General features: G+C 36.9%; 1 protein-coding gene across 1 annotated transcript; it reads right to left on the minus strand.

The window, feature by feature from the left end:
- Positions 1–1350: 1350 nt before the first annotated feature.
- On the minus strand, positions 1351–8504 carry ATP5PO (ATP synthase peripheral stalk subunit OSCP). The gene is made up of 7 exons (XM_026700559.2): positions 8437–8504; positions 6918–6968; positions 5129–5239; positions 3919–4048; positions 3622–3734; positions 2542–2628; positions 1351–1541 (listed from the first exon to the last, which is right to left on the minus strand). Exons 1-7 carry the CDS (start codon positions 8467–8469, stop codon positions 1428–1430), a joined length of 639 nt encoding a protein of 212 aa, XP_026556344.1. The 5' UTR covers positions 8470–8504; the 3' UTR covers positions 1351–1427.
- Between the last annotated feature and the right edge of the window lie 3429 nt (positions 8505–11933).

Below are 11933 nucleotides of genomic sequence, written 5' to 3' on the forward strand. Positions count from 1 at the left end.
AGAAGATATATGGGTCTACATTTAAGAGTCATATATTCCAGATTCATGGAGCAGTGGTTGCCTACAGTCTTTGTATTGATACACCAGCTTTTGTTCACATAAAGGCTTAAACTTCCCCCTTTGATCTTGCCAAAATCTCTACTCCTCTCCTATCGGTGAGCTATGTAGCCTTCCAGCTCAACAGCTGCATCAGGAATGAGTGAATGGAGCCAAGTTTCTGTGATTAGCAAAACACAGCAGTTCTTGTTGAATTTAGTCTTTGCAATCTGTAGCCTTAATTCATCCATTTTGTTAGTCAGGGATCTTGCATTGAAATCTACTGGGAATTGAAGGCGTGTGTGGAAACTTACTCAGACTAAAAAAAAAAAACCAGCATGGCATCCTCTCTTCCTCTTCCTGTTCTTCTTTCTCTGTCTCTTCCTCCTTCCTACAGGGATAGTGATCCATGGCTCCCCCAGGGGCCTAGCTGCCTCCTTCGGTATGTTATGAGGATGTGTAAAATCATCCGTAATAGCCTTTTCACATTTCAGTCCAATTTGTAACAAGGTTTGCCGACTATAGATGCTCCTTGCCCCACAGGATTCAATCAAGGAAGGGATCCAAAACACACACAGAATCATATACACCACACACTGAAAGAAAGAGCGGTTAGTCACAGCATCCATGTGTGCAGCCATCTTGAAAACCCATATATCCTTGATCTGTGGCTAGAGTTGTAGTTATTCCCCTGACAAATATATGCCATTTAATGTGAAATTCTGGCCTCACAGAATCTCGTCAGGCATTATGTGGTCATTGAGATACAACTGGATTTTAATCTATTATATATGGTATCCACTTGAAATTAAACCCATTGGAATTCAGTGAAATTTGTTTTCAAACATCGTTTAGAAGACTATGGTTTTCAATGCAAGATGCATAGAGCAATCTTTAGCATAATGGCTAGTTTTGTCTTAATAGGAAAGAGCAAAAAAACAGAAAGAGGCAGCAAAGTTTTGCATTAATAAGAAAGAACAAAGAGCAAAACAGCAAAGAGTCAGCAAAAAACGAAGACAACCCAAAACATTGATCTATTAGGGTTCCAGTCTATCAGGTTTACAAATATGATCCAAAAGAGAGACAAGATGTTTTGAGAGGGTAGGCTCTGAAAGCCTAAGAATGCTACACCAGTAGCACTAACTACATTGCCAGTTTCACAATTAGGGGTTCCCAGGAGCACACTTTTGAAGAAAGATTTTTTTAAAAAATAGCAGCTACAATGAGGTGCATCTTAAACAGGACAAAGACATATATATTCATCAATATTGATGTACTATTAAATCTAACAGAAAAGTACTATAAATACAACCATTTAAAGGATAAACATTTTTATTATTCTCATTATAGAACTTGCAAGTTTTTAATGAACATTCATAACTGGATGGACATTATACAACTTCTTGCATGATCCTGCTCAGTTTTTGAATTTTGGTCTTTGTAGACATGTCAATGTACTTGTCTCCAATGCTGACAATCATTCCACCCACGATTGATGGGTCAGACTAGAAAAAAATGGCAAGATTCTTAATTAGACTACTACCACAGTATATAGTCTTGCTGTGTTTGAAGTTATAGACAGAATAGACATGATAATCTTGACCGTTCTCTGAAATCTATAAAAATACTTGATTGAATGTTGGTGGTTTTAGCAGTATCAGAGTCTGTCTGTCTACCTGCCAAATATATTTCTTTGGAACTGGTTTCTTCCAATTATCTCTTACTGATCAAAGATCAAGAAGTAATTCCTTTCTGTCCCTTCAGTTGAGGAATATCACTTCAGGGACCTTGAATATGGGCCTTCTCAAACTGTTGATGATTCTTCAAATTAACATTGCCCCAGAAATCCAATATGGTGCCAACCTTACTGAATTTTTGAAGGACCATTAAGACCAGCTTTTCCAGAAGTCTGGCTGTACAATTATTAACTTTATTTTATAGATAGGGTATGATAAACTGCTCTTAGTTGGTGGTGACTGGAATAGTATATAACTCTTGTAAATTAACAAATAACTTGACTATGCAAGAGAGGAGGATTAGAATGGTTAATATATATATTTGATAGTGAATGACATAAATACTATTTCTACTTATTATTCTGTGAACAAGTCTTAAAGCAACTTTCCCCAAGTTTGGGAATTCTGGAAGCTGATCTCCATACATCTGGAAGACATTTAAGTTGGAAAGATGAAGAAGTCCAACATCTAAGGAAATGACAACATTAACAGACTGAGGAATCAGTAATTAATTCTGTTAATTTAAGGCTGGCTACAAATATGATTTTTGTCGCTTGTAAATGTAGTTTGTTCCTATGGTCTAGGGTAAGACTATAATCTATTAATCAACTTATATTAGTTAGATTTGGAAAAGCAAAACATGGAAAAGGTTTCAAGAACAGATAAAGGAACACTAAGGACAATAACAGAGTTAGCCCACGTTCCCACGTTACTTTTAGATTAAAAGGAAAAGGTTTTTCTTTAGAAAATATATAACTTGCATCAATACCTTAATTTCCAATTTTAAAGTTTCTCCTTTCGCTAGAAAACCATTCAAAGTTGTTTTCAATTCAGTAAGACTGGCCTCATCCAAGGTCTAAAATATTAAGCAAAAAGACAAAAGTTTAAAAATTGACAGAGAGCTTTCAATTCTAAACATAAAAATAAGATAAATGTATGGGATCTCTTTACTTAGCAACAGAATGAATAGTTTTCCACAGAATGCTGCATTATTACTAAGAGCATTTCATTGCTTTTACTCTTAACTGAAATTCTTCATTCAATAATGTCCTAGTGACATGTTTTCTTTTTTTCAGAAAAATATTTAAGATGTGTAAGACATTGGCAAACATAATACATAGCTTCTTACCTCACTGTGCTACATTACACTATACTATTCTGTATCATACTATGCCATGTCATATCACATCACACCTAATTTTAGAAACAAATGACTCTTAAGTTAAACTAGCACCAAATCCTAAACATGCTTAAATCACATTTAAACAATAAACCAAAAATGTAAAAGTATGGCATTGTGCCAACCACAGTTCAGAGATAATAGAGTCACCTTGTAGGCTCACAATGTCCATGTAATTCCCAGGCCTGACGGCACAACCTTGTCTTCAGGGAATTTCTAAAGGCCAAAAAGCTTGGAGGCAACTCTAACTATAGGGTAGTGTTGGCGAACCTTTTTTGGCACCAAGTGCCGAAACGGGAGGGCACAGGCGGGGGGAGTGCCAGAAACCAGAAGAACTGCTCTCCGGTGCACATGCTCTTCTGGTTTCCGGTGCTCCTGTTTGTGCGAAGGCCAACTGGCCGGCACGCATATGTGCACCGGAACCCGGAAGAGCAATGGGCAATGGCTGGCGTGCCCAGAAAGATGGTTCCGCATGCCATAGGGCAGATGCTTTAACAAAAAAGGTCACTTCCTGGGCCATATCAGATGGAATTCCTTTTATGAGGAATTATACTTATTTTCATTGTGTGCAACCATGTGATTTCCTCCATCCCCAATATCTAATTATCAGTGACTTATCTATAACTATTAAAAAATAGTTAATACAATTAATTTAGTCTATTTCCTTACCTGAGCAGTAGTTACAGAGCACAAAATCTCTCCACGATATGCACTCATCATTTTACCAAATGCAGAAATTACACCTGTAGTGTAAGGCAACCGACTGTTTTCAGCAAGCGTTTCTTGAAAAACAAAAATATAAGAAATTATTAATAGTACTGAAGTACATCGAAACTGTATTAGAAGTGCAAACACATTGACAAATTACAAAGGAAAGCTTTTTCATTCTGAAGTATTTTACATAATATTTATTCAAATCTCGTTTGTAGAGTTTGGTCCAATTATGAACACTATACATGTACTTACTGACAAAATTGATAGTGAGAGGAGACATCTTCTCTTTAAGTAAAAGATCATTCACAACCTGTTGTTTTACTTTGGTCTTTACATAAGGATTCATGACAATGCTGGATAATTTAGGGTCCTTCATTACTGCCTTAAATTATAACAAAAAATAGATCTTGATCAAAATAATATTTGTTTCTGATCAGTTAACTCATGACATATTAGTTCAATCTACCAAGGTATGCTCCATGGTTTTGCATTGTTTAATGACACAACCACATTCACAATACCATTCATTTTCTGATTAATCTTATATGTAGTTACTCAACAATTCTCATCACTTCCCATTTTAGTAAATGTATTTCTGACTCTAACTTAAATCTGTACAACTTTATAAAAGCTGCAGGTTATTTCACCCCAAAAGTTATTAAAGTAGAGTAGAAATTTCATCCCAAAAGTTATTAAAGACATTTAAAATTCATAGTAAACCAAGTTTTTAAAATAAATGAATAAAATTGCTTGACTTTTAGAACGTGTAAGGAAACTAAATAATGCAGGATTTCATTTAAATAAAAAGTTACTTTTTACACCTATTTCAAAGTTCTTTGATTCGTCTAGTCTTAGCTGCATGACAAGATCACAATAACTTAAAGCCATCTTTTTCTGATTTCAGTGTGGAGGAAATCTTTAAGCTATTGTGTGTAGTTACAAAGGTCATTTCATTTTAACAATAATATCTGGGCATAAAATGGTCCTGTCAAGAACCAAGAAAACATTCCTATACATCAGCGATTCCAGACGCCCCACCTCCCCCCAAAAAAAACCTTGAAGAGAACTTATTTTTCTGTTTTTTATAAGGAACCTCTACCACCAATCCAGCCCAAATGCTGAATATTCAAATATTCAACTTAGTCTCCATCCAACTCCCAACAGTTCTAGGCAGCCCTCAGAATAAAAGACAAAATATGTACTTTTGCATGTTAACTACTTTTATTTTTATTTATTTAGTTTTGATATTTATTGTAATTAAGGAATTAAGCACATATTCTTAATATTTCCTACAGAAATATTTAAAAAGTAATTTTTGTGGTTTTATAATAAAATGGGAGAAAAGGATTAATTTTTTTGCATAAAATGAAAATTAAAAAAAAACATCCCTCAAGTATTCATGAGCACAAACATCTTTAGCAGAAACAGGCATCAAAAGAATTGCAATACAAAATGTTATTACCAACACACGAGTCAGTTCTTTTTCTACTTGATCCAATTTCTTCTGCTTAGAAGCAGCAGAATAGAGCGCAGTGGCATAGCGGCCTTCTAACCCATAGATTTGAATTGGGGGCTGCAGGGAAAAAAACAACACATTAAAACATATTGGTACAGGTAGTCCTTGACTAGCTATTTAACCATCATTTGATATTACAAAGGTCTTATAAAGGGTTCTTTACAGACTTGAAAACTTGAAGCACTTCTGTCGTAAAATGTCGCCCTTCTACAAAGTCATGTGATTGCAACTGGGTGCTTGGCAACATGTTCATGCTTATGACTGGTTGACAAGCATCCCACAATCTAAGATTGTCATTGCAATTTTCTCTGCTGACTTCCCCAGAAAGTCAGGTGGGAAGCCATGAAGGAAGATTCTAAGTTGCTACTGCCTGCCAAGAGGACTCCCTTCTCACTTCTGGAGGCTGAATGAAAAAGTGGCCTGCTGAGGGAAGTTGAACTCCTTCAATGGGGTTGAGTTCTGTTCCACCGTCCCATCAAATGAGTTGCCTTCTATGTGTAGAAAGTTGACATCCTCCTGTGGGGTACACAAATGGAACTCGGATCTTGGTGATCTGTCATTCATTTCTGTACCTCAACAAAGAAGTGCCCTTCTGTATGCAGAAGAGAAATTATATCTCCTGTGGGATGCAAAAATGTAATTCAGATACTGATGATCTGAGCTGTTTCTGCACTCCAACGAAGTTCCCTTCTGCATCTGGAGGAAAGTTTATATCCTGTGGAGTGCAAAAATTGAGTTCAAATCCTGGTAATCTGAGCTGTTTCTGTGCAGAAGGGAATTTACGTTCTTTGGCAGGCAGCTTTTCAACCAGTTGGTAGAGACAAGAGAGTTGAAACTCAAGCAGTGTGTGGGGAAGCAATGCAACAAAGGAATATGGAGTACCTCAGTCTGGATGAGGGAGGATCTAGGAGGCCAAGCACAGGCCATGCGTGTATTTGCTCAGGGGCTGGAAATTACTGCTTGGATTTTGACAGGAGGATTTTCAGCTCCTGAGTGGAGTCTCCCAGGGACTTCTATCATCAAGGCGCCCTACCTGCCATCCCATTCACTTAACTCATGGAATCACTTAACAACTGCAACCAGGAATGCCAGCATTATGGTTGCTGAGTGAAGCAGTCATGTGACATCTTGCTTAACAACCACTTCACTCAATTGCCAAGATTCTGGGCTCAAGCATTGTTTTAACTCAAGGACTCCTTGTAATATTGCTGTACAAGGTAAGTGATCTGGACAATTTATAACAGTCACCTAAACACACTGCAACCAATTCACTACAATTGATGGGATGTGAAGATTTTACTCCTGCTATTAAAAAAAAAACCTTATGTATCTCTGGATGTCAATGGGCTTTTGTTCTTGCTTTCTCATATTTCCTTGTTGTCCACTTATATAACTCTTTCTCCACCTCTTTAACACTTATCTTTCTTCTACCAACTTTATTCTTAGTTCTCTTTTTTCACTCATTTCATGAAAATATTCTGCTTCTTCTCTTTAATTTCATATTAACTGTAAACTTTGAAAATAAAGTAAGACTGAACCCAATAGGAGCTGTTTCATTGTACATGACCAAAGTATATAATTCAAGTACACTTCATAAGTAAAAGGTACTAAATGCTGTCTTTTCACTATTTAAATTACAACACATTATTCAATGACGTGTTTATTCTTTTAGAGTAAAAAAATCTCATTATTAAAATTATTGTTTAGCAATACTTTGTATTAAACTTAAGTTTACCTGTACTAGCTTGGATGCTGGCCTAATCACAGAGGTACTGAAGTGCCGCGCCTATAAGAAGAAAACTTATTTTTTTAAAGAAGAAAGCTATTACAGCAACTGAGTAAAAAAAAATCACAGTAATAAAAAACTGAATTTACAATTAAGATAGGTTTATTTGTAAAAATTATTCTATATATTTGAACCTAATGCATCTTCCAGCATACTTTTTTTAACCATCCATAGGAATTAGTTCAACAACCAACAGCTAAACAAGGCATGCTTCCAACATTACAACAGCATCCTATTAATTCAGTAAATACAATATATTAATATGACTAACATAAGAATAATTGATTTGATTACTTCTCAATGTCGTTCAGTATTATATATTCTTGTAGAATACTATTTCTAGGGCTGTGGACACTTTAGTGATGATTTGGAAGCCCTTTCCAAGACCCTGGACAAGGATCTTTGCAACGGTTACATATAGGGTTGCCAGACAATGTCTTGATGGTGCATAATCGTCAATCAACAGCAGTTCAACAGTGCAAACACACTGTAAGTTTCCCTTCACTGTATATTTTCAGAAAGGCTGGACAGCAATCTTGGATTCATTCTCTCTCTCTCTCTCTCTCTCTCTCTCTCTCTCTGTGTGTGTATGCAAAAGCCACTCTGTGAATCTATGCTTTTTCCACATGCATATGCAACTAGTTTTTCTATTCTATTTCAGGAATTTCTTTCAACCCAATTTATCATGCTGCCTTTCACTTTTAGAAGAAACATTTACTTATTGTGTTCCTGATATTTTATTTATTTAGCAAATTGATTCAGCTGGTCATCTCACAAAATGTGACAGGGCATAAACAGGTTCCAGGCTTCAGCTGAATTCTGGCAAGATGGAGAAGAAGTGGATGCACGAGACATCAGGATCTGATTACCATTTTTAGTTCTGGATAGGGCTGTCCATCTCCTTGGTTCTGGGGTAGTATCTTGTTTTGTTTTTTGGCTTGCATAGTTTTGAACTTTTAATTGCTTTTCTTTTTATCTTTTTATATTCAGTAAGCCGCTCAGAGTCGCCCTATCGGGGAGATTGGCAACATATAAATTTAATAGACATTTCCAGATAGGACCACGAGCACTTTCGCCGAGTCTCCCACGGGGAGACAGTGGGTTCCCGAGTCATACTGGACCGCGAGCAAACCAGAGGTCGAATTCGCACAACGGTGGGCAAAAAATGCGGTTAGCCGTCATTTGGGTTGCATTCACAAATTGTTCTGAATTCTAGGAAGATTTTGCAACAAATCTGGCAGCGAAAATGGAGACCGCTCGCTCAAAGCATCCCCGTTAAACCTTCCTATCGATCCGAGTCCTAATTTTTAAGCAAGCTCCGTATCTTCGGGATCCTGCTTGATCCTTAAGATGTGAGTCTTCCTTGCCCGAACTTTCACAGGAACGGGAGAAATATTCTTGTAACGAGAGGACCATAAATGCAGGACAATCCTTAAAAAAAAAAAATCCGAGTAACATTACCACTCACCTTCAAACCCAACCCTGCCACCGAAGCCGCCATCTTCTCCTCTAAGTCAAACCGGCCTCCTCGGCCTCGCAAACAGGAAGCGCGCACAGAGACTGACGCACAGAGAGTGCGGCTTTCTGGGAGTCGTAGTTTCTGTGGACTTGCCTTATTTCTCAGGCCACAGGGAGGCCAATATTATGTACTGAGGAAGGAAAGCTCTCGCGTAGTTCTAGGGGCCAAAGGAAGTCTGAACAAGGAGTCGGAGTAGGGAAAGCGAAGGCTTTGCGTTGGTTTAAAAATGTAGAAAAACCATGGGTTAGAGTTACGAGGACCGATAGTAGCACGCACAAAACTTATTATTATGTACCCTAGAAAGATGGCTGTTGTATAAAAGGAGTATTTTTATTGTCCTATTTTCTGTATTTATACCTTTCCTGTTTTACATAACTATCAACATCAGATATATTCACAGAGGTACTTATGCAAGAGCAATTGGAACACTGATTGAGGGAGGACTAGTAGAAAAATAAATATGCTCATCTGCCATTACTGATATTTCATTGAACATATCCTGATCCATAATTAACCATGGTTAATGGTTAAATTGGACTAAAATGGTCCAATATCAATGGACCCATAAATTAACATATAATCACACTGGCTGGATTTGCATAATACATTAAGCCCCAAATTGAATAACCATTTGTAGAAAGTACCCACGCTCTCCTAGAAGAATGAAATATTCTAGGAAATATTAAAAAGGCAGAATAGTATATTTCCCTGGAGGACAAAAGGAGAAACATGTTTTTTAAAGACAAAGCAGTTTCCAGGACACTTCCGGCTTGTGGTGCTTCGGTGCAGGCAGGATTCCGTGACTGTGCACGGTTTCTGCCTGTGTTCACTGCCTGAGTGCCTCGAGCCATTTGGCTTCGGGGCTAAGCCACCTTTGTAGAAGGTGGTGAAGACTGGGGGGTTCTGGCAGGGACGAGAGACATCGCATCTCTCTTCCCTAGCCGGCTAAATCTCCCTCTCCGATGGCAACTGAACGGCGGTCTCTGGCCGCCATTTAGAAGAGCTCAGCCGGGAAAAGGAATGTGCTGGAGGGGTTTGTGAAGAAATGAAACTGATTTTGCTGACCGGGACAAAGGAACAGTGAATATATCCTGGTATTTAACACCTACTAAAGACACATTGCTCCCAGACTGAGTAAGCAGCGAATGGATATCAAAGGGAAAACTTTTTTTCTTTTCACTCTCCTTCCAAACGGAACAGCTTTGAGAGAAATCGGAAACCCGCATTGAAGGTATGCTAAATGCTAAAGACTATGCTAATGCCAAAGGGATATGGATTTCTAAATATCTAAAGAAAAATTTTTCTTCTGCTGTGAGTGGGAAGGGAGAGGAAAAAAATTGAAATAGAAGTTGAAAATAAGGAGCAGACTGCCTAGAATTTTAAAGAGCCATTTGAACATTAATAAGACTTCAAAAGACATACTATAATTGGAATTTTGTGATTAATAGCAACCCCAGAAAAAGAAATGGAAGAAGAGAAAAAGTGCTAAATGAAATAGTCTATCTGGATTGTTTGGTGACTTTGCATCTTTGGGGAAACTTTTTTTTCTTTGTTTAAAAACACTCGGGTGGTTGTTTTGGGAAAAATTTCTCCTCTTTATAATGGCACCACTTTTGGATGAATCTAAAACTGAATATCTAAAATATAAAAAGGAAGAACAAGACTGGAAAGATACCTTGGACATTCTTTTTCAATCTCTAGAAATGGCGGTGCATTCCTATGGAGAATTGATTGCGCAGCAGGATAATTGGGACAAAGAAGGAACCATTTTTGATGAACATGTGACCCTATTGGGGGAGAAGAAGGAGGAAGAGGAAAAGGAAAAGGAAAGGGATTTTAAAACCTAAAAAAACAACCAAAAAAGATAAAAATGAGTTGAAGGGTAGATATAAGGTTAGAAAACAACAGAAAGGGGGAAAGCACGAGAAGAAAAGGGAGGTGGAAAGACAAAGGGGGAAAAAGGGTAAGGAAAAGAATAAGCAAGGGGGAAAGGAAGGGGTGAGAAGTCTCAATGATAGGAAGCAAGATCTGAAGAAACAAAATTTATTTAGAGACAATGGGTAAACTTAATTGAAAAAGGGATTCTGTAAAGTACATAAGATTGTGTTATTATAGGCATTTATAGAATAAAATGTTTAAGATATAAATATATAAATAAGTATCAATAGATACGATTAAAATGGTTTTGACAGGGGTACTACCTATATTATATATCTATAAATTTCTTTGTTATTGTCGTTCTTTCTTTTTTCTTTTTCTTTTTATATAATATATTGTGTGACTTTAGGATGTGCTAAACAGAATCCCAATACAAGTTATGTGTGATATTAAGTATTATTAGGTTAGGGGAAAGAGTTAAAGGCGTCATACTCTAATTAGTGTACAGGAGAGGTTTTGTTTAAAGAGAAAAAATGAATGGATAGCTGAGAACAGACAAAGAATGTTAAATATTATGACTTGAACTGAGACAAGTAGAATAAAACTAAGAGAGTTAAAAAAAGGAAGAAGCTATATAGAAAATGGAAAATGGTAATAAGATATGGAATGATATATAAAAGGAACATGATTTTTGAAGAGGTGTCTGTACGATGAGTTTTAACCCAGGATCAAGCAACTTTCAGAAAAGATGTTTATGTTTTTATGTTTTATGTCTTGTTTGTTTTTTTATTGGAAGAGAATAATGAAAATGTATAAGACAGATGGATATAAAAAATGTACACAATCTAAAGTTAAAGAGATATAATTTGAATAAATAGAAGGAAAGGAAGTAATAAAGAGAAGTTTGGGATAAGATATGAAGATGAACAGATAAGGTAAATATATATATCAAATTGTGCTTGTTTGGAAATGTGATAACTTGGAATAATTCTGTCTTTAAATAAGATGTTGTATTGGCTTTTTAAGAAAAAAAACTCTTATGTCATTATATTTTATGTTTTGTTTGTCTGTGTGTTGTTTTGGAAAATCAATAAAATTTGTTCAAAAAAAAAAAAAAGACAAAGCAGTTTCCTGCAGCTTCCTGCCCCTCCCCCCTTCAGCTCCAGGGCGATGGAATTAAGACATGGTCCTCAGGACATGATAGGATTAGCCCTATCTCACCACCACCTGGGAAGATTATATCACCCAGCAAGATTCAACCAAGCTTGGGACTCAAGACAACCTACAAAGTTACCCCTCCATGGCCCCCTGGAAGTCTGACAATTAATCAGGATACATTTCTCGCCACAAGAACAGGAAGCCAGTTCAAAACCCAACAGAGGTTATAAATATATCTCCCTCTCACCCAGGTGCTCTTTTTTGCCCAGGACCTCAATGTGGTCCTGTCCACCATTAAACCATATTTCCAAGCAATCTCTATGTTTCCAGTGTCTTTCTTCCCACTTGGAATTGAACCCAGATGGACATTTCTTCCAACACACATTTTAACCTGTAGGAAGTTAGCACCC

This window comes from Pseudonaja textilis, chromosome 7 (genome assembly GCF_049901715.1).
Source record: "Pseudonaja textilis isolate UNSWEBS1 chromosome 7, rPseTex1.2, whole genome shotgun sequence".
Lineage (NCBI taxonomy): Eukaryota > Metazoa > Chordata > Lepidosauria > Squamata > Elapidae > Pseudonaja > Pseudonaja textilis.